The sequence below is a fragment of the Mustelus asterias genome, chromosome 13 (assembly GCF_964213995.1).
Source record: "Mustelus asterias chromosome 13, sMusAst1.hap1.1, whole genome shotgun sequence".
NCBI lineage: Eukaryota > Metazoa > Chordata > Chondrichthyes > Carcharhiniformes > Triakidae > Mustelus > Mustelus asterias.
Genome location: NC_135813.1, coordinates 2,677,710 through 2,705,357, shown reverse-complemented (window position 1 = coordinate 2,705,357; position 27,648 = coordinate 2,677,710). Strand labels below are relative to the sequence as shown.

Here is a 27,648-nt window from a genome sequence, read left to right as displayed (position 1 = left end):
GGGCAACAATTTTAATAATTACAGTAGAACATGTCAGAATCATTGAATGTTACTACACAGGAGGCCATTCAGCCCATCTTGCTGTCTCCCCGACAAACCTCTTCAATTAGTCCCACTGCATAGCTCTAGGCCATCAATTAGGGACTGGCAATAAATGCTGGCCTCGGCAGTGAAGCTCCTATCCCATGAGCAAATAAAAGCTTCCATGCCCGCTGGGCACCGCAGGGACTGGGGTGCATTATTGACCCCTTTAATCACATTTTGATTTGATGTTTTAAGTTTCCTTTCCACTTTGTTTTTGTTTCGGGGGGTTCCCCTCCTTTTGGGAGCCCCCCCTTTTTAATTTGCCCCTGAGTTGGTTTAATTGGTTGGCCCAAAAAGAGGTGAACCAATAAAAGCGAACAAGGCTCTCAAGCCTCATTCAACACGATCGTGACTTCAAACAGCCACTTCACTTTGCTGTTCTATCCCCGAATCCCTCAGGACCCAAAAATCTATTGATCTCGATCATAGATCACTCCGAACGATGGAGCTTTCACAGCCCTCCGGGGTAGAGAATTCCACAGATCCACAACCCTCTATATTTCTCCTCTTCTCAGTTTTAAATGGCAAAACCTTCATCCCGGGGACAAGGAGTCCTAGTTGAGACTCAGCGGCCACGGGAAACAGGCTCTGAGCACTCTTTTTGTGCTATATAAAAGGCACTGTATAAATGCACATTGTTGTTATAGTTTTGCAAGAAGGGGCGTACAACACCTTCAGTTGTTGATATGTCTGGTTTTTCACCACTTTCTCCTTTGCTGATGATTGACTTTTGATCTTGACAAACTCCTTGAAGGAGAAAGGGTTGGTTTCATCAGCAGCCTCTTCCTTTACACCTGGATGAGAAAAGGAAAACCACATGATGCAGTTGAATAACTTGTATAAGCTTGTGCTGAATGAGGTGATCTTGTCATGACAATTCTGGATAATTAGATTTAAGCTCAGTGCCTGGAACTGAGGGAGAGGACAATATATCAACCAGGGCTCCAGCTCTGGACACAGTCCAGTAGCCCACACGGGCAAGTGACTGACTGGACAATGTCCCGACCCCCACTCCTGAGGAACAAAACTGACAATGCTATTTACTACAGTGTTAGTTATCACTCAGCATAGCACTCTGTGAATTCAAATCCCAACTCCAGAACCTTGAGCATAAAGTCAGTACTGAGGGAGCGCCGCACTGTCAGAGGGTCAGTGCTGAGGGAGTGCCGCACTGTCAGAGGGTCAGTGCTGAGGGAGTGCCGCACTGTCAGAGGGTCAGTGCTGAGGGAATGCTGCACTGTCAGAGGGTCAGTACTGAGGGAGTGCCGCACTGTCAGAGGGTCAGTGCTGAGGGAGTGCCGCACTGTCAGAGGGTCAGTACTGAGGGAGTGCCGCACTGTCAGAGGGTCAGTACTGAGGGAGTGCCGCACTGTCAGAGGGTCAGTGCTGAGGGAGTGCCGCACTGTCAGAGGGTCAGTGCTGAGGGAGTGCCGCACTGTCAGAGGGTCAGAGCTGAGGGAGTGCCGCACTGTCAGAGGGTCAGTACTGAGGGAGCGCCGCACTGTCAGAGGGTCAGAGCTGAGGGAGTGCCGCACTGTCAGAGGGTCAGTACTGAGGGAGTGCCACACTGTCAGAGGGTCAGTACTGAGGGAGCGCCGCACTGTCAGAGGGTCAGAGCTGAGGGAGTGCCGCACTGTCAGAGGGTCAGTGCTGAGGGAGTGCCGCACTGTCAGAGGGTCAGAGCTGAGGGAGTGCCGCACTGTCAGAGGGTCAGTGCTGAGGGAGTGCCGCACTGTCAGAGGGTCAGTGCTGAGGGAGCGCCGCGCTGTCAGAGGGTCAGAGCTGAGGGAGTGCCGCACTGTCAGAGGGTCAGTACTGAGGGAGTGCCGCACTGTCAGAGGGTCAGTGCTGAGGGAGTGCCGCACTGTCAGAGGGTCAGTACTGAGGGAGTGCCGCACTGTCAGAGGGTCAGTGCTGAGGGAGTGCCGCACTGTCAGTCGGTGTCTCGGTTGAAGGGGGAGCCCCGCTCCGGGGGGAGTCAGTCACAGGGACGGTGCCGGCCTCACCCTGCAGCCCGCTGCCGCTCATCCTGAGCCGCTAGGCCCGGTTACCAGGCGGTTGCCAAGGGGGCGCTGACCCGGAAGCGGATTTTGAGGCGGGGACCGGAAGTTGTCCCGGGACTAAGATGGCGGCGCGCGCGGCGAGGCTGAGGCGGTGGAGCCAGATCGGCAGGTACCGCGGGAGAGGCCGGCGGCGGGGCCCGAGCCCCGGGGGGGATACTGGGGTCCGCGCTCGGGCAGCGCGTCCCCCCGGCGGCCGCTAACTCTCTCTCTCTCTGTGTCTCTGTTCCAGGTGCGGCCTCCGCGGCTCCAGGCCCTTCAGCAGCTCCGGTTACCCCGCCGTGCCGCTCTCCTCCCCGCTCCCCAATCTCCCCAAACCCGTCTTCGCCAAGGCCAGCGGGCAGGACAAGTACGAGACCCGCATCTCGGTGCTGGAGAACGGGCTGCGGGTGGCTTCTCAGGACAAATTCGGCCAATTCTGCACAGTGGGAGGTCAGTGTGGTGGGGGGCAGAGGGCAAAGGTCAGTGTGGTGGGGGGCAGAGGGCAAAGGTCAGTGTGGTGGGGGGCAGAGGGCAAAGGTCAGTGTGGTGGGGGGCAGAGGGCAAAGGTCAGTGTGGTGGGGGGGCAGAGGGCAAAGGTCAGTGTGGTGGGGGGGCAGAGGGCAAAGGTCAGTGTGGTGGGGGGGCAGAGGGCAAAGGTCAGCTCCTCAGCAACAAAACCCACAAATCTGAAATAAAAACAGAAACTCTGCAAACACTCAGCAGTGATTTGGAGATGCTGGCGTTGGACTGGGGTGAACACAGTAAGAAGTCTCACAATACCAGGTTAAAGTCCAACAGGTTTATTTGGTAGCACGAGCTTTAGGAGCGCTGCTCCTTTGTCAGGTAAGTGAGAGTTCTGTTCACAAACAGGGCATATAAAGACACAAACTCAATTTACAAAATAACGGTTGGAATGCGAGCCTTTACAGGTAATCAAGTCTTAAAGGTACAGACAATGTGAGTGGAGAGAGGGTTAAGCACAGGTTAAAGAGATGTGTATTGTCTCCAGACAGGACAGTTAGTGAGATTTTGCAAGTCCAGACAAGTTGTGGGGCTTTTACAGATAGTGTGACATGAACCCAAGATCCCGGTCGAGGCCATCCTCATGTGTGCGGAACTTGGCTATCAGTTTCTGCTCAGCGACTCTGCGCCGTCGTGAAGGCCGCCTTGGAGAACGGCCTTGGAGAACGCTTACCCGAAGATCAGAGGCCGAATGCCCGTGACTGCTGAAGTGTTCCCCAACAGGAAGAAAACACTCTTGCCTGGTGATTGTCGAGCGTTGTTCATTCATCCGTTGTCGTAGCGTCTGCATGGTCTCCCCAGTGTACCATGCCTCGGGACATCCTTTCCTGCAGCGTATCAGGTAGACAACGTTGGCCGAGTTGCAAGTGTATGTACCGTGTACCTGTTGGATGGTGTTCTCATGTGAGATGATGGCATCTGTGTCGATGATCCGGCACGTCTTGCAGAGGTTGCTGTGGCAGAGTTGTGTGGTGTCGTGGTCACTGTTCTCCTGAAGGCTGGGTAGTTTGCTGCGGACAATGGTCTGTTTGAGGTTGTGCGGTTGTTTAAGGCAAGAAGTGGGGGTGTGGGGATGGCCTTGGCGAGATGTTCATCTTCATCAATGACATGTTGAAGGCGCCGGAGATGATGTCGTAGCTTCTCCGCTCCAGGGAAGTACTGGACGACGAAGGTTACACTGTCCGTCGTGTCCCGTGTTTGTCTTCTGAGGAGGTCGGTGCGGTTTTTCGCTGTGGCCCGTCGGAAATGTTGATAGATGAGTCGAGCGCCATATCCTGTTCTTATGAGGGCATCTTTCAGCGTCTGGAGGTGCCTGTTGCGATCCACCTCATCTGAGCAGATCCTGTGTATTCGGAGGGCTTGTCCGTAGGGGATGGCTTCTTTAACGTGTTTAGGGCGGAAGCTGGATCGATCAACAGTTCCGACGCGCCACAGCGAAAAACCGCACCGACCTCCTCAGAAGACAAACACGGGACACGGTGGACAGAGTACCCTTCGTCGTCCAGTACTTCCCCGGAGCGGAGAAGCTACGGCATCTCCTCCGGAGCCTTCAACATGTCATTGATGAAGACGAACATCTCGCCAAGGCCATCCCCACACCCCCACTTTCTTGCCTTCAAACAGCCGCACAACCTCAAACAGACCATTCTCCGCAGCAAATTACCCAGCCTTCAGACGAACAGTGACCACGACACCCCACAACCCTGCCACAGCAACCTCTGCAAGACGAGCTGGATCATTGACACAGATGCCATCATCTTTCGTGAGAACACCACCCACCAGATACACGGTACATACACTTGCCAACGTAGTCTACCTGATACGCTGCAGGAAAGGATGTCCCGAGGCATGGTACATTGGGGAGACCATGCAGACGCTGCGACAACGGATGAATGAACACCGCTCGACAATCACCAGGCAAGAGTGTTCTCTTCCCGTTGGGGAACACTTCAGCAGTCACGGGCAATCGGCCTCTGATCTTCGGGTAAGCGTTCTCAAAGGCGGCCTACATGACAACGCAGAGTCGCTGAGCAGAGACTGATTGCCAAGTTCAGCACACATGAGGACGGCCTTAACCGGGATCTTGGGTTCATGTCACACTATCTGTAACCCCCACGACTTGTCTGGGCTTGCAAAATCTCACTAACTGTCCTGGCTGGAGACATTTCACACCTCTTTAACCTGTGCTTAACCCTCTCTCCATTCACATTGTCTGTACCTGTAAAGACTTGATTGCCTATAAAGACTCGCATTCCAACCATTATTTTGTAAATTGAGTTTGTGTCTTTATATGCCCTGTTTGTGAACTGAAATCCCACTCACCTGACGAAGGAGCAGCGCTCCGAAAGCTTGTGGCTTTTGCTACCAAATAAACCTGTTGGACTTTAGCCTGGTGTTGTGAGACTTCTTACACTCTGCAGCTCAGGCAGCCTCTGGAGAGAGAAACGGTTGACGGTTCAGTCAATGAGCATCTGCAATACTGGGAGCACTGTTGGTTCTCTTATCTAAGGAAAGGTCTCCTGGCGTTGGGGCAGTCCAGAGAAGGTTCACTTGGTTGATCCCCGGTACAGAAGGATTTTCTTGTGAGGAGAGGTTGAGTAGGTTGGGCCTGTACTCATTGGAGTTTAGAAGAATGAGAGGCGACCTTATTGAGACATATTGGATTCTCCAGGGACTGGACAGGGTTGATGCTGAGAGGTTGTTTCCCCTTGTGGGAGAGTCTAGGACCAGAGGACATAATCTCAGAGTGAGGGGTTCTCCCATTGAAGACCAGAGCTGCTAAGAAGGAATTTCTTCTCTGAGGGTAGTGCATCTGTGGAACTCTTTATCGCTGAGGCTGGGTCGTTAAGAATGTTCAAGGCGGAGACAGATTTTTAATTAGTAAAGGAATCCAGGATTATGGGGATACGGTGGGAAAGTGGAGTTGAGGATTATCATATCAGATTAATCATGATCTAATTGAATTGTGGGGCAAACTGAAAGGTCGAATGGTCTATTTCTGCTATGTTTTGTGATCTTCTGGCTGTGAAGAGCAATTCGCTTCAAGTCACAGAACATCATCTTATGCAAAATAGCTGCTGTGTTTCAGGAGTGATTCATTCTCTCTGAATTGATTTGTTGCTGGTAAGGCCAGTGGTTTTTGCCCTTTGAGAAGGTGATGGTGAGCTGCTTTCTTGAATTGCAGTCCATGTGGCGTAGGTACACCCACAGTGCTGTTAGGGAGACCTTTTGACCAAGTGAAGGAACGGTGATATAGTTCAAAGTCAGGATGGTGTGCAGCTTGGAGGGGAAATTGTAGCTTGTGTTGTTCCCATGTGTCTGCTGCCCTTGTCCTTCTAGATAGAAGAGGTTGTGCGTTTGGAAGCTGTTGTCGCGGGAGTTTTGGCGAGTTGCTGCAGTACTGCATCTTGTCGGTGGTGGAGGGAGTGAATGCTTAAGGTGGTGGATGGGGTGCCCATCAAGCAGGAGGCTTTGTCCTGGATGGTCACAGTGCTTTACAGCATGGAAACAGGATTTTCAGCTCCACTTGTCCATGCCGCCCCTCCTGACCACTAAGCTAATCCCAATTGCCCGCATTTGGCCCAGTCTATCCAGCCTCTCCTTATAACTCAAACCATCAAGTCACAGCATTCATGGTGTTGAGCTTCTTGTGTGTTCTTGGGGCTGCACCCATCCAGGCAAGTGGGGAGTATTCCATCACACTCCTGACTTGTGCTTTGTATATGATAGGCAGGCTTTGGGGAGTGAGATATTCACTGCCGCACCCACATTTTGTGCAAGATGATCTCTGTCCCAGTCAGAAACAGGTCCAGTTAAACTGCTAACTTGAACACTGTGTATTCCCCATAACATTATTATGACTACAGCGCTGTGTTTAGTCAGATGCTTTCTGTGCTGTTGTCGCAATTGACACATTGAGTGGGTCCTCATGTTGGTTTCATCGGCATTTATTCAGGTCATCGCCATGTGTTGCTGTGGAGCTGTATGATGTGATAGTCGCTTAATGATGGTGTTCAGTGTCTCTGAGGGGAACGAGCATGTCCAGTTTGGTTTCAATGTTCCTTATTTCACTGTTTATGCTCCATCTCCAACCCTGAGTTCATTCTCTGTCCCTTCCGTCCTCTCCATCCCAGTTCCAGCAATAAATCCAGAGACTGCACCTGCGTCAATTCTCTTCTGAGAACCCCCTCCCAAAATTCTTCCTTCGTTCTAGCTCGCTCTCAGCCTTGTAATTCCCCCCAGCTCTGCTGGTGACACTGACCATCTCTCCGGGGTCTCGGGGCTTTCTTATTTTCACATTCAGTGGGATGTTGCCTCCGAGAGTCTCTCATTAATACAGTCATATCCTTCAGTTTTAGCAAATGCTGGATCGAGACACGAGGTGAAATATCCGAGCGGGATCTCCCACTTTCTAGAAAAGTTGGCATTTTCTGTAAGTAACTAAATCTCTTTCCACTTTTCACCCAGAAATGTAAAGTACAGGCTCACGAGTTCAGAGTTATAAAATAATCCATCCAGATAGAGATTGAGATTCAGCCTCTCGCCCGAGTGAAGATAGTTATTAAAAGAAGCAGAGGGAAGGTGAGAATTTTGTTTCTGAAGAGAGTTATTGTGATCTGGAAGGTGCTGCCTGAAAGGGCGAGAGAAGCCGATTCGGTTTTAAATTTCTAAAGGGAATTTACAGGACTGGGGAAGAGCGGGGTAATGGGACAGTTCAAACAAAGCAAAGTCATGATGGGCTGGATGGCCTCCTTTGACCGTAAGTGGCTATTCTCCACGCTGGACAGTTAGCTTGGCCCAGATGTTCTACACACGCAGGCATTCTGCTGTTATGTATGAATTAGGAACAGGCCATTCAGCCCTTCGAATCTGCTCGGCCATTCAATAAGATGGTGGTTGATCTCCCACCTCGATGCCATTCTCCCGCATTGTCCCCATATCCCCTAGAGCACGGGAATCTGAGCATCCGCAGCTCCCTGAAGTAGAGAATTCCAAAAGTTCCCAAATCTCTGCCCCTTATTCTGAGAGTGTGACTCGTGTTCTCGAGGCTCCAGCCGTCAACGCTGTCAAGAGCCGTGAGAAATTTCCACGTTTCAATGAGATCACCTGTCGATCGTCTAAACAGCCTTGTTCATGCTGGATAACGGCCAGGGGTGTGAATGCTGACTGGTTTTCTCTGCACGCCCCACCCTCCCCCCACCCCCAGGCCTCCAACCAGTGATATTAAAACTGTTGCCACAGTGACAGTGGTTCAATCTGGGACTTTCCTGGGGTAGTTTATTTGAAGCTAATCCCAGCAGGAGGCATTGTGGTTAATACATCACTTCCTGTCCCTCTGATCGGAGCTCGTTCGCTGCTTGTCTCTTTGCATAGAAACTAGAAGCAGGAGGAGGCCATTCGGCCCTTCGAGCCTGCTCCACCATTCATTATGATCATGGCTGATCATCGAATTCAATATCCTGATCCCCCCTTCCTCCCATATCCCTTGATCCCTTTAGCCTCTAGAGCGAAATCTAATTTTTTCTTGAAATCAGACAACATTTTGGCCTCGACTACTTTCTGTGGGAGTGAATTCCACACATTCACCGCCCTCTGGGTGAAGAAATTTCTCCTCACCTCAGCTCTAAAAGATTTACCCCTTATCCTCACTATGATTTGATTTATTATTGTCATATGTATTTAGTATACAGAGAAAAGTATTGTTTCTTGCGCGCTATACAGACAAAGCATACCGTTCATAGGGAAGGAGAGAGTGCAGAATGCAGTGTTACAGTCATAGCTAGGCTGTAGAAAAAGACCAACTTAATCCATTCAAAAGTCTGATGGCAGCAGAGAAGAAGCTGTTCTTGAGTCAGTTGATACATGACCTCAGACTTTTGTATGACCCCTAGTTCTGGATTTCCTCACCATTGGGAATATTCTTTCTGAATCTACCCTGTCTAACCCTGTTAGAATTTTGTAAGTATCTGAGATCTGCTCTCACTCTTCTAAACACCAGTAAATATAATCCTAACCGACTTAGTCTCTCCTCATATAACAACCTGCCATCCCAGGAATCAGCCTGGCAAACCTTCATTGTACTCCCTCTATAGCAAGGACATCCTTCCTCAGATAAGGACACCAAAACTGCACACAATACTCCAGCTGTGGCCTCACCAACGCCCTATACAATTGCAGCAAAACATCCCTATCCCTATACTCAAATCCTCTCGCTATGAAGGCCAACATACCATTTGCCTTCTTTATTGCCTGCTGTACCTACACGCTTACTTTCAGCAGTTTCTGATCCCAGTTGCTCAATGTTCAGGATTATTGACGGCATTGAGCATTTTGGAAGGTGTAGTTAGTTGGTCAGCTTGTGTTTAATGTCCGGGTTGAGATGGCAGCTTTGTGGTAACTGGCAGTGTGTTTTTGTCACCAGTCCACCGCACAGTTTGGCTCCAAGGATGAAATCCTGCTGACGCTGGAGAAACATGGAGGGATCTGCGATTGCCAGTCTTCCAGGTAACTGTGCCAGGGACAGGCAGCTCTGCTCCAACACCCTGTCGATTGCTCCTCCGGTATCTGAGCTTCAGACAGACCGCCTGCCGAGGTGACCATTTTCAAACAATTGTAGGTCTGGGAACTGTGGTTCCCAGGTGGCACTGGGGCCACTTGAACTGTGACAGTGCCAGAACGTCCCTGTTAAATTCTTCTCACTGTGTGCAGGCTGTTCACATTTTCGCATTTCACATGCGTGCTATTGGAAATGGAACGGCTGGCGTAGTCTACATCAACTCCACCCCCCCCCCCCCCCCCAAACTCCCGCTGTCCCTGTGCTAACTCTCATCAACTTCCCCCCCCAAACTCCCGCTGTCCCTGCGCTAACTCTCATCAACATCCCCCCAAACTCCTGCTGTCCCTGCGCTAACTCTCATCAACATCCCCCCAAACTCCCGCTGTCCCTGCGCTAACTCATCAACATCCCCCCCCCAAACTCCCGCTGTCCCTGCGCTAACTCTCATCAACATCCCCCCAAACTCCCGCTGTCCCTGTGCTAACTCTCATCAACATCCCCCCAAACTCCCGCTGTCCCTGCGCTAACTCTCATCAACATCCCCCCAAACTCCCGCTGTCCCTGCGCTAACTCTCATCAACATCCCCCCCAAACTCCCGCTGTCCCTGTGCTAACTCTCATCAACATCCCCCCAAACTCCCGCTGTCCCTGTGCTAACTCTCATCAACATCCCCCCAAACTCCCGCTGTCCCTGCGCTAACTCTCATCAACATCCCCCCAAACTCCCGCTGTCCCTGCGCTAACTCTCATCAACATCCCCCCAAACTCCCGCTGTCCCTGTGCTAACTCTCATCAACATCCCCCCAAACTCCCGCTGTCCCTGTGCTAACTCTCATCAACATCCCCCCAAACTCCCGCTGTCCCTGTGCTAACTCGCATCTAATGTGCTAGTGGGCGGCACGGTAGCACAGTGGTTAGCACTGCTGCTTCACAGCTCCAGGGACCTGGGTTCGATTCCCGGCTTGGGTTACTGTCTGTGTGGAGTTTGCACATTCTCCTCGTGTCTGCGTGGGTTTCCTCCGGGTGCTCCGGTTTCCTCCCACAGTCCAAAAGAGGTGCGGATTAGGTTGATTGGCCATGCTAAAATTGCCCCATGGTGTCCTGAGATGCGTAGGTTAGGGGGATTAGTGGGTAAATATGTAGGGATATGGGGGTAGGGCCTGGGTGGGATTGTGGTCGGTGCAGACTCGATGGGCCAAATGGCCTCTTTCTGCACTGTAGGGTTTCTATGATTCTAACTCCCCCGCCCTGCCCCCCCCCCCCCCCCAAAACTCCCGCTGTCCCTGTGCTAACTCGCATCAACGTCCCCCCAAACTCCCGCTGTCCCTGGGTGACTGCTTAGCTGTGTGTATGTGCCATTTACAGAGAGCATTTGTCCCAGGTGCCATCCTGGGCTGACTTCGGGGTGGCAGAGGGACTTGGGTTGGAGAAGGTTCATTCGGGAAGGCACCAAACACAACGAGAGACTTCATCGGGAATGAGCAACGGTCGAGGCGTTGGAAGGAGCACAGAAACCTCCAAACACCCCCTCACCCGACTCTTCAAACCTACTGCCTCGCATGTAGCAGAGTCTGCAAAACACATATTGGGCTTATCAGACATCTCGGAACCCATTAAACCAGAGTGGAGACCAGTCATGCTCAGTTCCCAGGGACTGCCTCGGAAGTAGATGTCTGGTGATGGGGAATGGGTAAGGAGGAGAGTGGAACTCAGCCAGCTCACTGACCGTCTCGCCATCTCTCTCTGGGAAAGCATTCACATGTGGCGATTGAGATTAGATTTGATGCTCTGTCATCTCCAAGGTCACATTACAAACTATTTACAGCCCAGAAACGTGCCATTCGGCCCATCTGCTCCACGAGCTTCCTCCCGCCCTACATCACCTCGCCCAATCACCCTATCCTTCTATTCCGTTTTCCTATCGTGTGTTAATCCAACTTTCCCTTGATTGTATCGATACTGTTCACCCCAACCACTCCCGGTGGGAGCGAGTCCCACATTCCCCCCGCTTTCTGGGTAAAGAAGTTTCTCCTGCGTTCCCCATTGGATTTATTTCACATTGATGACTCCTAGTTTTGGTCTGTCCATAAGTGGAAATATCTTCTCTATATCTACCCTATTAAACCGCTTCATAATTTTGAACATCTCTATTTGGTCACCCCTCAGCCTTCTCTGTTTTTCTGAAAGAGTCCCAGCCCCTTCAGTCATTCCTGACTGTTAGAAACTCTCGGGTGTTATAAGACCATAAAACGTAGGAGCAGAATTAGGCCACTCGGCCCATCGACTCTGCTCCGCCATTCAATCATGGCTGATGTTTTTCTCATCCCCATTCTCCTGCCTTCCCTTATTAATCAAGAACCTATCTATCTATGTCTTAAAGACACTCAATGACCTGAACTCCACAGCCTTCTGCGGCAAAGAGTTCCACAGATTCACCACTCTCTGGCTGAAGAAATTCCTCCTCATCTCTGTTCTAAAGGATCGTCCCTTTAGCCTGAGGTTGTGCCCTCTGGTTCCAGTTTTTCCAACTAGTGGAAACATCCTCTCCACGTCCACTCTATCCAGGCCTCTCAGTATCCTGTAAGTTCCAATAAGATCCCCCCTCATCCTTCTAAACTCCAATAAGTGCAGACCCAGAGTCCTTAACCGTTCCTCATACGACAAGCTCTTTATTCCAGGGATCATTCTTGTGAGCCTCCTCTGGACCCTTTCCAAGGCCAGCACATCCTTCCTTAGATATGGGGCCCAAAACTGCTCACAATACTCCAAATGGGGTCTGACCAGAGCCTTATACAGCCTCAGAAATACATCCCTGCTCTTGTATTCTAGCCCTCTCGACATGAATGCTAACATTGCATTTGCCTTCCTAACTGCCGACTGAACCTGCACATTAACCTTAAGAGAATCTTGAATAAGGACTCTCCAAGTCCCTTTGTGTTTCTGATTTGCTGATTTCCCCATTTAGAAAATAGTCTCTGCCTCCATTCCTCCTTCCAAAGTGCATAACCTCACACTTTTCCACATTATATTCCATCTGCCACTTCTTTGCCCACTCTCTTAACCTGTCCAAGTCCTTCTGCAGCCCCCCTGCTTCCTCAATACTACCTGTCCCTCTACACATCTTTGTAATATGAACTTGGCTGAGATACTGAATATCTATGGAGTGGTTATGATTATCCTTGACCAGTCAGGACGATAATTAGATGAGTATTAGATGAGTGGGGCGGCAGGGTATCACAGTGGTTAGCACTGCTGCTTCACAGCTCCAGGGACCTGGGTTCGAATCCCGGCTCGGGTCACTGTCAGTGTGGAGTTTGCACATTCTCCCCGTGTCTGTGTGGGTTTCCTCTGGGTGCTCCGGTTTCCTCCCACAGTCCAAAGATGTGTGGGTTAGGTTGATTGGCCATTCTAAATTGCCCCTTAGTGTCCCGGGATGCATAGGTTAGAGGGATTAGTGGGTAAATATGTAGGGATATGGGGATAGGGCCTGGGTGGAATTGTGGTTGGTGCAGACTCGATGGGCCAAATGGCCTCTTTCTGCACTGTAGGATTCTATTTCTCCCTCTCCTTGTCTGTCTCCTGCCCTTCCTGTTTTTGTATCTCTCTCTCACATTCTATCTACCCCAGTCTGTATATCTCATTGACTGGATCAGTAAGGAGGTGAGTTGGAATCTGCCATCCCGTACTCCGGGCTCAATAGTCACTTGGTTCAGAGTCACTCTCCTTCGTCTGAGGGTGCAGCTGATGGGGATTTGAGCCTCTTTCAAATACCACACCCCCGCTCTTACCGCTTTCTCAGAGAGGTGGGGAGATTGATCAGGAGGCTGGAGCTGCAGCTCTCGGAGTGGACGGGAGAGCGAGAGTGCTTCTCATGGTGGGGGGAGAGGGAAGAAAATCCTCCTAAAGATTCCAACGGATGAGATTGGGGACAAACTGGCCTCTCTCCCAGGATGTTGCTGTCTGATCATAAAATCCAATATTGTGATGCACGGCGGCACAGTGGTTAGTGCTGCTGCCTCCCAGCGCCAGGGACCCGGGTTTGATTCCCGGCTTGGGTCACTGTCTGTGTGGAATCTGCACGTTCTCCCCGTGTCTGCGTGGGTTTCCTCCGGGTTCCTCCTACAGTCTGAAAGACGTGCTGGTAGGGTGCATTGGCCATGCTAAAGTCTCCCTCAGTGTATCCGAGTAGGCGCCGGAGTGTGGCGACCAGGGGATTTTCACAGTAACTTCATTGAGGTGTTAATGTAAGCCTACTCGTGATACTAATAAATATATTTTCAGCAGTTTCAGGGCAAGTTTGATGATGATCATTGGGATAAATGGTTGTTTGCAATCCTATTTCAGGGACACTACCATGTTTGCAGTCTCTGCGGAGGTGAAGGGTCTGGAGACGATGATCAGTCTCCTCGCCGACGTGGTGCTGCAGCCGAGGTTAACAGGTACTGGAAAGATGAGCACTGAGATAAAAGCAAAATACTGCGGGTGCTGCAATCAGAAACAAAAGCACAAAATGCTGGAAAATCTCAGCGGTCTGACAGCATCTGTGGAAAGAGAATAGAGCCAACGTTTCAAGTCTGTCATCCAGACCCCGCGCTCCCTCAGGACTGACCCTCTGGTGGCGCTCCCTTGGGACTGACCCTCTGGTGGTGCGGCGCTCCCTCAGGACTGACCCTCTGGTGGTGCGGTGCTCCCTCAGGACTGACCCTCTGGCGGCCTGGCGCTCACTCAGGACTGACCCTCTGGTGGTGCGGTGCTCCCTCAGGACTGACCCTCTGGTGGTGCGGTGCTCCCTCAGGACTGACCCTCTGGCGGCCTGGCACTCCCTCAGGACTGACCCTCTGGCGGCCTGGTGCTCCCTCAGGACTGACCCTCTGGCGGCCTGGTGCTCCCTCAGGACTGACCCTCTGGCGGCCTGGCGCTCCCTCAGGACTGACCCTCTGGTGGCCTGGTGCTCCCTCAGGACTGACCCTCTGGCGGCCTGGTGCTCCCTCAGGACTGACCCTCTGGCGGCCTGGTGCTCCCTCAGGACTGACCCTCTGGCGGCCTGGCGCTCCCTCAGGACTGACCCTCTGGTGGCCTGGCACTCCCTCAGGACTGACCCTCTGGCGATGCTCCCTCAGTACTGCGTTGTATGTATGAATCTGGATTATGGTCTCGTGGTTCTGAAGTGGGACTTGAACCCAGGACCTCCTGACTCGGTGAGAGTGCTCCCACTGCCTATGGGGTAACTTGGGAATGTCAGAGGTCACTTCTCATTGGGTGTGCATTAGGGAAGGTAAAATCATTCAGTAATCTTGATGCTAATCCTTATTTTCACAGCGTACGCGCACAGACACTGGGTAAGTGCGACACCCAAAAAAACTGCCTAATCTGGCTCCCAAATAAAGAGCAGCCTCTTTAATTAGCATCAATTCAATAGCAGAACAGGCCCGCGGGCTGAATGGCCACCTCCAAATTCTGATCTCTGTTTCACCCCAAACTCCCTTGCGTCGTCTGGGGTTAGTTTTGCCCCTCTGCACTGTGGCTCCCACACACACACACACACACACCCCCGCCCCCCCCAGCCCACCTCCCTCCTGTGATTGGCAGATTTACAATCCATACCCTAGCTACGCTGGCCAGCTGGAGCTATCGGCGGTGAGGTCTGGCGGGCAGGGATAGTGTGCTGTGACCACGGCCTGCTGTGTGGGATTGGCCTGGGCTTGGACAGTCGTTGTCTGCGGCACTCTCAGAGCTGATGTCTTTTATCAGTCTGTTCTTGCCCTCAGATGAGGAGGTGGAGATGACCCGTCTGTCTGTCCGCTTCGAGTTGGAGGACCTCCAGATGAGACCAGACCCTGAGCCACTGCTGACTGAGATGATTCATGCGGTAACGTTACTTTGCAAATGTACCACAGGTCAAAGTTTATAATCTGAGCCCCCCCGAGACAAAATGAAACTCGAAATATCCAGGTCCCTCTCCGGTTCCTCCTGATCCCAGGAAGTGGGGAATGAAAGAAAGAAGGGAATAATTGCATTTCTGTAGAGCCTTTCACATTCTCCCAATGTCCCAAAGTGCTCATGGTGAAGTAGCTTTTGAAGCTCAGTCATCATTGTCACGTCAAAAACAGGACAGCGATTCGGGCACAGGAAGATCCCACCAATAGTCATGTGATCATGACCAGATGATTTTGTTTTTAACTCCTGTTGGTTGTGGGATAAATATTGGGCAGGGGAGCATTCTCCATTCAAAATAATGGCCCTGGAATCCTTTACATTTACACAAGAGCAGACAGGGCCTTAACATCACATTCAAACGATGGACCCTCTGACCAGGGGGCAGGGGGGGGGGGGGGTGCAACAGTAGGTATGGACAGCTGGTGGGGTTGGGGGGCATGTGTTGGATTGGACCCCAGCATGATTCAGGAGAAAAGCAGAGGCAATTCAGACCCTTGTGTCGAATGTGCCATCGAATTGAATAATTGCCGATTTATATCTTAGCTCCATCCACCCGCCTTGGTTCCCTATCCCTTAATCCCCTTCGCCAAAAAGATCTGCACACCCCCCCCCCCCCCCCCCCGACAATTTTGAGGGAGAAAATAGGCTTACATTAACACTGCAATGAAATTACTGTGAAAATCCCTTAGTCTCCACACTCCGGCGCCTGTTCGGGTACACTGAGGGAGAATTTAGCATGGCCAATGCACCCTAACCAGTACGTCTTTCGGACTGTGGGAGGAAGCCGGAGCACCCGGAGGAAACCCACGCAGACACGGGGAGAATGTGCAGACTCCACAGAGACAGTGACCCAAGCCGGGAATTGAACCCGGGTCCCTGGTGCTGTGAGGCAGCAGTGCTAACCACTGCCACCGTGCCGCCCTCATGTACTGACCCGCTTACGCTAGACAAGGATGAAGCTTGTCATTCCCACATATCAATCCAACTTGTACAAATGTACATTTCCACTGTCCTCTGTGTGAAGAAGCTCCTCCTGACATCACTGCGATGGCCTGGCTCCAATTTGATGGTTTTTGCCCCCTTGTTCTAGATTCTCGACACTAGAGGAAATAGTTTCTCTTTATTGACCTTGTTGAAACTTTTAATCATCTTAAACTGCTCGATTAGATCACCTTTTAATCTTCTACACCGGAGAAACACAAGCCCAGTTTGTGTAACCTGATCCCCTCCGTAGCCAATCTATCCTTCCTGTGTCTGAACTCCAGTAACCAGATATCGGTATAACTGAGGTAACTATAACTCGGTATCTCTGTGTTCCAGCCCCCTCCTGATGAAGAGGAAGTATTTTTTATTTAAGGTGTGGCTGGGTTGGAGAGGAGTGAGGAAGGGTGAGAGAGCTGAGTGCAGAGTGGGGTTGGCACGAGGGTGAAAGTTTTCTCCTCTCTCCCACCAGGCAGCTTATCGGGACAACACAGTGGGACTGCCCAGGTTCTGCCCCGCTGAGAACGTGGAGAAGATTGATCAGAAGTTGCTTCACTCGTTCCTGCGGAATTACTACACTCCGGACAGGTTGGTGCTGGCTGGAGTCGGAGTGGATCATGACCAACTGGTGGAACACGCAAAGAAATACCTTCTGGGTACGAGGAAATAGCATGGCACGGCCTGTTCAACACACCACTGCTTTCATTGCTTGTGTATCAGTGGGTGAAAGGAACTTGCAGAACGAAGCAGGTTCACGAGAAGCCAGTCATTCCCACGGATCAAACCAACTTGTATAAATTTACAACATGAGGCCATTTGGCCCATCAAGCCCGTACCAACTCTTTGAAAGAGTTTCCCAATAACCCAGCAAGTTTCACTTTATCGAGTACTTATCTAATCTGCCTTCAGGCAGCATGTCCCAGATCATCAGAACCTGCGTTTAACAAAATTCTCTGCATCTCTCCCTTGGCTCTTTTGCCAATTACTTTAAATTAGTTACCAATGCCTCTGTCAGTGAAAACCAGTTTTATTCTATCAGAACCCTCCATGATGCCCAAACGATGACAATCCGGTACGGTGGCACAAAAGCAAATCACTCCAGATGCTGGAATCTGAAACCGAAAGAGAAAAGGCTGGAAAACCTCAGCAAGTCTGGAAGCATCAAAGCTTTGACTAAAAGTCATCTGGACTCGAAACGTCAGCTCTTTTCTCTCCTCACAGATGCTGCCAGACTTACTGAGATTTTCCAGCATTTTCTCTTTCGGTGCGGTGGCACAGTGGGTTAGCACTGCTGCCTCACAGCGCCAGGGACCCGAGCAGCACGGTGGCACAGTGGGTTAGCACTGCTGCCTCACAGTGCCAGGGACCCGGGGCGGCACGGTGACACAGTGGGTTAGCACTGCTCCCTCACAGCGCCAGGGACCCGAGCAGCACGGTGGCACAGTGGGTTAGCACTGCTGCCTCACAGCACCAGGGAACCGAGCAGCACGGTGGCACAGTGGGTTAGCACTGCTGCCTCACAGCGCCAGGGACCCGAGCAGCACGGTGGCACAGTGGGTTAGCACTGCTGCCTCACAGCGCCAGGGACCCGAGCAGCACGGTGGCACAGTGGGTTAGCACTGCTGCCTCACAGCGCCAGGGACCCGAGCAGCACGGTGGCACAGTGGGTTAGCACTGCTGCCTCACAGCGCCAGGGACCCGAGCAGCACGGTGGCACAGTGGGTTAGCACTGCTGCCTCACAGCGCCAGGGACCCGAGCAGCACGGTGGCACAGTGGGTTAGCACTGCTGCCTCACAGCGCCAGGGACCCGAGCAGCACGGTGGCACAGTGGGTTAGCGCTGCTGCCTCACAGCGCCAGGGACCCGAGCAGCACGGTGGCACAGTGGGTTAGCACTGCTGCCTCACAGCGCCAGGGACCCGGGTTCGATTCCCGGGGGCACAGTGACACAGTGGGTTAGCACTGCTGCCTCACAGCGCCAGGGACCCGGGTTCGATTCCAGCCTCGGGTGACTGTCCATGCAGAGTTTGCACATTCTCTCCGTGTCTGCGTGGGATTCCTCCAGGTGCTCCGGTTTCCTCCCGCAGCCCGAAAGATGTGCTGGTTAGGTGGATTGGCCATGATAAATTGCTCCTTAGTCTCCAAAGTTGTGTAGTTTAAGGGGATTAGCCGTGGTAAATGTACAGGGTTGCGGGAATAGAGCAGGACAGAGGACCTGGGTAAGATACTGCCAGAGAGTCGGTGTAGACTCGAATGGTCTCCTGCGCTGTAGGGATTCTATTAATCCCAGTTTCTATAAACTCCCTGTAATTGCTGTTCAGCTTCACTTCAAACAACCGACCCAAATAGACAGAACCGCAATTAAATATCTTTCCTGAAAGAAAGCATCTCCAACAGTGCGGCACTCCCTCGGTACTGACTCTCCGATGCTGTGCTGCTCCCTTGGGCTGTATTAAGAATGTTGGGATCTGGATTGTAGGCTCAGGAATCTAAAATGTGGCTTAAACCTGCAATCGACAGACCCGGAAACGACTGCTACGCACCTGGCTGGCACTGTGCAGAGGAAGAAGTCTCACAACACCAGGTTAAAGTTGGACTTTAACCTGGTGTTGTGAGACTTCTTACTGTGTTCACCCCAGTCCAACGCCGGCATCTCCCCATCATGTGCAGAGGGGACAGACTGGGTGGGATCTGTGGATCCAGATGAGAGCTGGGTTAGTAACACTGATCAATCTCTCTCTCTTCAATGCCTCACAGGGGTCACGCCAGTTTGGGGGTCAGGAAGGCCTACTAATGTGGACCACTCTATCGCCCAGTACACCGGAGGAATCGTGAAGGTGAGACACTGCCCTCGCTGCAGGGATCAATCCCCCAGGGGAATTCAAGAGGGAATTAAATCATCTTTTTAAAAAAAAAGTACAGAGCTGTGGGGCAAAGGTGTGTGAGTGGCATCAGGTGAGAGCCAGCACACACACAGTGGGCCGAGTGGCCCTCTCCTGTGCTTAACTATTCTACGATTGTATATTTTTGCAAAATTCCTCTGGGGAAATAGCTGCCTGGAGATCCCCCTGTGTAAAGTCTGCAGCTGCTACACTGGACACTAGGTGGAGACAGAGGGCAGCCCAGACATGTCGAGGCTTCTCTCTCCATCTGCCCTGTGCTATCCCCTCATCCTCCTCCCCTGCTAGCTGGGTGGGATTGAGGGGAAGTAATGGGGAGATGACTCTACTCTGAGGATGAGTGGGGGTGGGAGTGAAGGGTTGGGGATCTGGAGCTAGAGGGGTAAGAGAGATGTGGGGTGGGGGGGGTGGATCTGGGAGTTTTCCAGAGTAGTGGGTTCTGTGCCCCCCTGGCGGACAATGCGAGGGATCATGTGGATGACTAGACGATCTAGCCTCCTGTTTTAGTGGATGGGGAAGCAGCGTGGGAGATGGTCTGAGCAACACTGTCTCTGATTTCCCAGGTGGAGAAGGACATGACTGACGTTAGTCTGGGACCCACTCCCATCCCGGAGCTCTCACACATCATGATTGGATTAGAAAGCTGCTCCTTCCTGGTAAGTAACGCTCTATTATAGAAAGGATATTATTAAACTAGAAAGAGTGCAGAAAAAATATACCAGGATGCTACCGAGACTTGATGGTTTGAGTTATAAGGAGAGGCTGGATAGACTGGGACTTTTTTCTCTGGAGCGTAGGAGGCTGAGGGGTGATTTTATAGAGATCTTTAAAATAATGAGGGGCACAGATCAGCTAGATAGTCAATATCTTTTCCCAAAGGTAGGGGAGTCTAAAACTCGAGGCATAGGTTTAAGGTGAGAGGGGAGAGATACAAAACGGTCCAGAGGGGCAATTTTCTCACACCGAGGGTGATGAATATCTGGAACAAGCTGCCAGAGATGGTAGTAGAGGCGGGTACAATTTTGTCTTTTAAAAAGCATTTAGACAGTTACATGAGTAAGATGGGTATAGAGGGATATGGGCCAAACGCACGCAATTGGGACTAGTTTAGGGGTTTAAAAAGAAAAGGGCGGCATGGACAAGTTGGGCCGAAGGGCCTGTTTCCATGCTGTAAACCTCTATGACTATCTGCTTTCAATTATTGATTGCACTGGGGAGCACTGTGTACTAAAAATCCAGACAGAATGAATACAGAACACTGCTGCAGGCAGCTCGGAATTGGAATTCCGTTTAATTCGGGGAGTAAAACTCTGGGATCAGTGAAAGGGATAACGAAGCTCTGAGATTGTCGTTCAAATACCAGCTGATCACTGACGTAATGTAGCGTTCTTCAGTTATGCAGACAGATTAGAGAGATTGGGACTTGTTTCCTTAGAGAAGGCCGAGGGGGGATTTGATTGAGATGGTCCAAATCATGAGGGGACTTACAGAGGAGATAGAGAGCAACTGTTGCCATTGGTGGAAGGATTGAGAAGTAGAGAGTTAGGGTTAAAGAAGCAATGAAGATGTGAGGAGGAAAGTATTTTACACAGCGAGTGGTTGAGATTTGGAATTCACTGCCTGAGAGTGTGGTGGATCCTGCAGCCAGTAACTCACCACCTGACTCCCCAAAGCCTGCTCACCATCTATCAGACAAGTGGAGAGTATTCCAAGACGCTCTTGAGTGTCAGGTCAGGAGTGTGATGGAATACTCTCCACTTGCCTGGATGGGTGCAGCTCCAACAACACTCCAGAAGCTCAATCCCATCCAGGACAAAGCAGCCCCGCTTGATTGGCACCCCATCCACCCCCTTAAACATTCACTCGCTCCACCACAGATGAACAGTGGCAGCAGTGTGTGCCATCTACAGGCTCCCTCTACACCAGAGTGACTCAACAAGGCTCCATCAACACCAAACATCTCCCACCTGGAAAGACCAGGGCAGCAGATACATGGGAACGCCACCACCTGGAAGTTCCCCTCCAAGTCACACACCATCCTCATTTGGAATTGGTCAAAATCCTGAGACTCCTTGGTTCAAGAAGGCAGCTTTGAACGCAATTAGGTCTCGCCAGCAACGCCACTTGATGCAAATAGCCAGAAGTTTCTTTTCAAAAAAAGGACTGGGTTAGATACAGAGTAAAGCTCCCTCTACACTGTCCCCATCCAACACTCCCAGGACAGGTACAGCACGGGGTTAGATACAGAGTAAAGCTCCCTCTACACTGTCCCCATCCAACACTCCCAGGACAGGTACAGCACGGGGTTAGATACAGAGTAAAGCTCCCACTACACTGTCCCCATCCAACACTCCCAGGACAGGTACAGCACGGGGTTAGATACAGAGTAAAGCTCCCTCTACACTGTCCCCATCCAACACTCCCAGGACAGGTACAGCACGGGGTTAGATACAGAGTAAAGCTCCCACTACACTGTCCCCATCCAACACTCCCAGGACAGGTACAGCACGGGGTTAGATACAGAGTAAAGCTCCCTCTACACTGTCCCCCATCAAACACTCCCAGGACAGGTACAGCACGGGGTCAGATACAGAGTAAAGCTCCCTCTACACTGTCCCCCATCAAACACTCCCAGGACAGGTACAGCACGGGGTCAGATACAGAGTAAAGCTCCCTCTACACTGTCCCCCATCAAACACTCCCAGGACAGGTACAGCACGGGGTTAGATACAGAATAAAGCTCCCTCTACACTGTCCCCATCAAACACTCCCAGGACAGGTACAGCACGGGGTTAGATACAGAGTAAAGCTCCCTCTACACTGTCCCCATCCAACACTCCCAGGATAGGTACAGCACGGGGTTAGATACAGAGTGAAGCTCCCTCTACACTGTCCCCATCAAACACTCCCAGGACAGGTACAGCACGGGGTCAGATACAGAGTAAAGCTCCCTCTACACTGTCCCCCATCAAACACTCCCAGGACAGGTACAGCACGGGGTTAGATACAGAGTAAAGCTCCCTCTACACTGTCCCCATCAAACACTCCCAGGACAGGTACAGCACGGGGTTAGATACAGAGTAAAGCTCCCTCTACACTGTCCCCATCAAACACTCCCAGGACAGGTACAGCACGGGGTTAGATACAGAGTAAAGCTCCCTCTACACTGTCCCCATCAAACACTCCCAGGACAGGTACAGCACGGGGTTAGATACAGAGTGAAGCTCCCTCTACACTGTCCCCATCAAACACTCCCAGGACAGGTACAGCACGGGGTTAGATACAGAGTGAAGCTCTCTCTACACTGTCCCCATCCAACACTCCCAGGACAGGTACAGCACGGGGTTAGATACAGAGTAAAGCTCCCTCTACACTGACCCCATCAAACACTCCCAGGACAGGTACAGCACGGGGTTAGATACAGAGTGAAGCTCTCTCTACACTGTCCCCATCCAACACTCCCAGGACAGGTACAGCACGGGGTTAGATACAGAGTGAAGCTCCCTCTACACTGTCCCCATCCAACACTCCCAGGACAGGTACAGCACGGGGTTAGATACAGAGTGAAGCTCTCTCTACACTGTCCCCATCCAACACTCCCAGGACAGGTACAGCACGGGGTTAGATACAGAGTAAAGCTCCCTCTACACTGTCCCCATCCAACACTCCCAGGACAGGTACAGCACGGGGTTAGATACAGAGTAAAGCTCCCTCTACACTGTCCCCATCCAACACTCCCAGGACAGGTACAGCACGGGGTTAGATACAGAGTAAAGCTCTCTCTACACTGTCCCCATCCAACACTCCCAGGACAGGTACAGCACGGGGTTAGATACAGAGTAAAGCTCCCTCTACACTGTCCCCATCCAACACTCCCAGGACAGGTACAGCACGGGGTTAGATACAGAGTAAAGCTCCCTCTACACTGTCCCCATCCAACACTCCCAGGACAGGTACAGCACGGGGTTAGATACAGAGTAAAGCTCCCTCTACACTGTCCCCATCCAACACTCCCAGGACAGGTACAGCACGGGGTTAGATACAGAGTAAAGCTCCCTCCACACTGTCCCCATCCAACACTCCCAGGACAGGTACAGCACGGGGTTAGATACAGAGTAAAGCTCCCTCTACACTGTCCCCATCCAACACTCCCAGGACAGGTACAGCACGGGGTTAGATACAGAGTAAAGCTCCCTCTACACTGCCCCCATCAAACACTCCCAGGACAGGTACAGCACGGGGTTAGATACAGAGTAAAGCTCCCTCTACACTGTCCCCCATCAAACACTCCCAGGACAGGTACAGCACGGGGTTAGATACAGAGTAAAGCTCCCTCTACACTGTCCCCCATCAAACACTCCCAGGACAGGTACAGCACGGGGTTAGATACAGAGTAAAGCTCCCTCTACACTGTCCCCATCCAACACTCCCAGGACAGGTACAGCACGGGGTTAGATACAGAGTAAAGCTCCCTCTACACTGTCCCCCATCAAACACTCCCAGGACAGGTACAGCACGGGGTTAGATACAGAGTAAAGCTCCCTCTACACTGTCCCCCATCAAACACTCCCAGGACAGGTACAGCACGGGGTTAGATACAGAGTAAAGCTCCCTCTACACTGTCCCCATCAAACACTCCCAGGACAGGTGCAGCACGGGGTTAGATACAGAGTGACGCTCCCTCTGTGTTGTGTGGGAGGTGTGGGGTTGTGTTCTGTAATCAATGAGGGTGACTGGAAGTTTTGCGTTTTGGTTGCAGGAAGATGACTTCATCCCCTTCGCTGTGCTGAACATGATGATGGGCGGCGGTGGCTCTTTCTCAGCTGGGGGCCCAGGGAAGGGAATGTTCACCAGACTCTACCTCAACGTCCTGAACAGGTTGGTCCAGCAGCCTGCGCTCTCTCTCAGTCTCTCTGTACCAGAGCTCCATCCGGGGGCGGGGGGGGGGGGGTGAACACGGCACCTGCGGGGACAGGGAGAGGGAGTGGATCTGTCCGGTTGTGTGGGATGTAACGGAATCTGGAGCAGGACCAGTGATGTTAGAGATTTGGCCCATCTTTAAGGAGTGTGTTCCTGTGCTGAGAGTTTTCCCCACCGCAGAAATGTCCCAACCCCAGGAGAGGAGAGGCAAAGGTGAAGTCATCCTCCCTCTTCCCCTTCACAGATGCCCCCCCAAGGGGGCACGGAGCTGGTACCCAGGACCCCCCCCCAAGCATGGAGCTGCTACCCACCCCCCTGGGGGGCACGGAGCTGGCACCCAGGTCTGGGGCTGAATGCACAGAAAGGCTCCTGTTTCTGATGCGCCTTTCACCACTTCAGGATGTTCCAAATTGCCTTCCAGTCAATGACGTACTCTCTTGAAGTGTAGTCACTGTTGCAATGTAGGAAATGGAGCAGTTAATTTACACAGCAAGATCCCACAAGCAGTAATGTGGTAATGGCCAGATCATCTATTTTTATTCTGTTGATTGAAGAGTAAACATTGTCCCCAGGATACCAGGAAGAACCCCCCTGCTCCCCTTGAAATGGTGGCTGTAGAATCTCGGGCACAGGTGATCCAAAAGACAGCACCTCCAACAGAGCAGCTTTCCCTCAGTACTGCGCCGGGCAAGTCTGCCAGGATTCTGGCAAAACGATGGAGTGGGGTTCGAACCCACAAAATCCTGATTCTGAAGGACCCCTGTATCCTAAACCCTGTATCTAATCCCAGCTGACACTGGGAATTGAATAGGGAGAGAAAGAGACTGTGGCACAGTGATTAACACTGTTGCCTCACAGCACCAGGGACCTGGGTTCGATTCCCAGTTTGGGCCACTGTCTGTTTGGAGTCTGCACGTTCTCCCCGTGTCTGCGTGGGTTTCCTCCGGGTGCTGCGGTTTCCTCCACAGTCCAAGGATGTGTGGGTTAGGTGCATTGGCCATGTTTAAAATTGCCACTTTGTGTCGGGGGGGGCGGGGGGGGGGGTCTAGCATGGGGTTATGGGGAGAGGGCCTGGGTGGGATTGTGGTCGGTGCAGACTCGATGGGCCGAATGGCTGCCTCCTGTACTGTAGGGATTCTGTGATTCAAATTTCAATCCATTGATATGCTACAGTTTATCCTGGAGATTATGATGAACATCACACTGAACAGTTCTCTCCCTCCCACAGACACCACTGGATGTACAATGCCACTGCCTATCACCACAGCTATGAGGACACTGGGCTGCTGTGTATACATGCCAGTGCGGATCCTAGACAGGTACTGATCCCTCGATCCCCATTCCAGAAGCTGACGGCAGTTTACACCATTTACACCCACTGCAGAACTGTTAATTCCTCCGTTATTTCCAGCTTAGCTGCTCACCTCGATTTACCTTTTCACTTTTCAGGTCAGGGAGATGGTGGAAATTATCACTCGAGAATTTGTTTTGATGACTGGGTCGGTGGGAGAGGTGAGTGCGTGGATCTTGCAGGGAAATTGCACCGTTGAATCAATACTTTATACAACTCTACTCAGAAAGGGAGGACAGACAGAGACCCAATTGGGCAGATGGGTAGAGGCTGCTGTATAAAGGCCCCGTACCTGCCTCCCACTCCAACCATGATGTGGAGATGCCGGCGTTGGACTGGGGTGGGCACAGTAAGAAGTCCCACAACACCAGGTCAGGACTTTATCCCTCTCTCCACTCGCATTGTCTGTACCTGTAAAGACTCGCATTCCAACCGTTATCTTGCAATTAAGTCTGTTTATATATATGCCCTGTTTGTGAACCCAACTCTCCACTCAGCTGAGGAAGGAGCAGCGCTCTGAAAGCTCATGATTCCAAATAAACCTGTTGGATTTTAACCTGGTGTTGTGAGACTTCTTACCATCCAACCAGTGTGACTGAAAGTGGCAAAACACTCCAGGAACAGTGTGATTGCCTGGAACATTCAGGTGTCCTTCTCTCTGCCCTGGTCAGTGGCTGTTGTGCTCACCACAGAATCTCACATCTATGGATTCAAGCCACACTCCTGGAACATCAACACACAATCCCTACGGTCCAGTGCTGCACTGTTGGAGATGCCGTCTTCTGAAGAGGCTTTAAACTGAGGCCACGTCCGCAATCGCACAATTTACCCTGGCTAATTTCAGTGTTTAATGGAACAGTTTGGAGGGAGCTTTACTCTGTATCTAACCCTGGGAGTGTTTGATGGGGGACAGTGTAGAGGGAGCTTTACTCTGTATCTCACCCCGTGCTGTACCTGTCCTGGGAGTGTTTGATGGGAAGATATGGAGAGGATGGGTGTTATAGATGGTTATCGAGGCTCACGCTCTATGTTGTTGTCAGATGGAGCTGGAACGAGCAAAGACCCAGCTGAAGTCGATGCTGATGATGAACCTGGAGTCTCGGCCAGTGATATTCGAGGATGTGGGAAGGCAGGTGCTGGCAACTGGAGTTCGCAAACTCCCACAGGAACTCTGCACAATGATTGGTGAGTTAGACAGGAGCTATTGCGGAACTAGACTCTATGCAGAGTGATCATTGTGTTTTACTGCCTCTAACACATTCTCGCAGAATTCTACAGCACAGGAGGCCATTCAGCCCCTTTCAAAAGAGCTACCCAATTAGTCCCACTCCTCGAAGCTCTGAAATATTCTCCATGAACATTTATTGGAAGTTCCTGTTCAATCTCCTTCCGTCCGGGCAGCGCAGCCCAGATAATCACAACTCACTGGGTGAAACAACTCTCCTCAGCTCCCCATTTGCGAGTCACTTTTAATCTGTGTCCCTCTGGTTACCCACCCTCCTGCCACTGGAAACACTGTCTTTATTTACTCTATCCAACCCCCTCGTGATTTTGGACACCTCCAATAAATCTCCCCTCATCTCGCTCTGCTCTCAGGTCTTCTCTCAGCTTCCCCAATCTCTCCACATTAACTGTCGTCCCTCATCACAGGAACATTCTAGTAAATCTCCACTGCACGCTCTCTGAGACCTTGGCATCCTTCCTAACCTGATCCAGTTAAGCCCCTGAGACACTGAGGAAGCAGCCATACTTGATTAAAATCCCAATTGGAAGAAAAGCTGACACTTCACAGCACTCAACCTCCCTCTGACCCCCCCCACCCCCAACACATGTAGCTAACAGTGGCCTGTTGTGTTTCCAGGGGGGGTAACGGCAGAAGATATCAGGAGAGTCACGGCCAAAATGTTACGCAGCAAGCCGGCTGTGGCGGCGCTGGGAGACCTGAGTGATTTACCGACGTACGAACACATCCAGCAGGCTCTGAGCAGCAAGGATGGCCGCCTGCCTCGGATTTACAGGCTGTTCCGGTGAACGGTACTCACTCCCCTTCCCGGACTGAAGAACAGGAATGCTACACGTACGGTCCTGGTGTTTTGTAGCCATTTGTCTGTGAGCTGCTTGTGTTGGGCAGAGATGTAATTGTGTGTAAATGGACTGGAGAGGGAGAGGAATGGGGTGTGGGACTGAAACAGTCTGATTTACTTTATATAAATGTGGAGAGAAGAGACTGATTTGAAATGGTTGGATGTGTTTACTTAGTGATGCTGCTACAGTTCACCTGCTCCTGGACTGGGATTGTTCTGGGTCAATGCACCAGTCTGCGGTGTGGGGGTTATATAAATTTTAGTTGTACTAA

General features: G+C 51.6%; 2 protein-coding genes across 2 annotated transcripts in view; one reads left to right on the top strand and one right to left on the bottom strand.

Moving 5' to 3' along the window:
• entr1 (endosome associated trafficking regulator 1) overlaps positions 1–2,165 on the bottom strand; it is a 16,567-nt gene extending 14,402 nt beyond the window's left edge. Inside the window, exons 1-2 of the mRNA XM_078226201.1 lie at positions 2,091–2,165; positions 757–878 (exon numbers count right to left, since the gene is read on the bottom strand). Coding sequence (XP_078082327.1) covers positions 757–878; positions 2,091–2,112 — 144 coding nt within the window. The 5' untranslated portion in view covers positions 2,113–2,165. The remainder of the gene's footprint in view (positions 1–756; positions 879–2,090) is intronic.
• Positions 1,321–27,648, top strand: pmpca (peptidase, mitochondrial processing subunit alpha). The gene is made up of 14 exons (XM_078226200.1): positions 1,321–2,256; positions 2,377–2,576; positions 7,001–7,080; positions 9,070–9,152; positions 13,549–13,643; positions 14,973–15,073; positions 16,595–16,778; positions 18,879–18,958; positions 19,585–19,677; positions 23,781–23,899; positions 25,170–25,260; positions 25,391–25,453; positions 26,333–26,477; positions 27,154–27,648. The coding sequence occupies exons 1-14, from the start codon at positions 2,210–2,212 to the stop codon at positions 27,321–27,323; spliced, it is 1,551 nt and encodes a 516-aa protein (XP_078082326.1). The 5' UTR covers positions 1,321–2,209; the 3' UTR covers positions 27,324–27,648.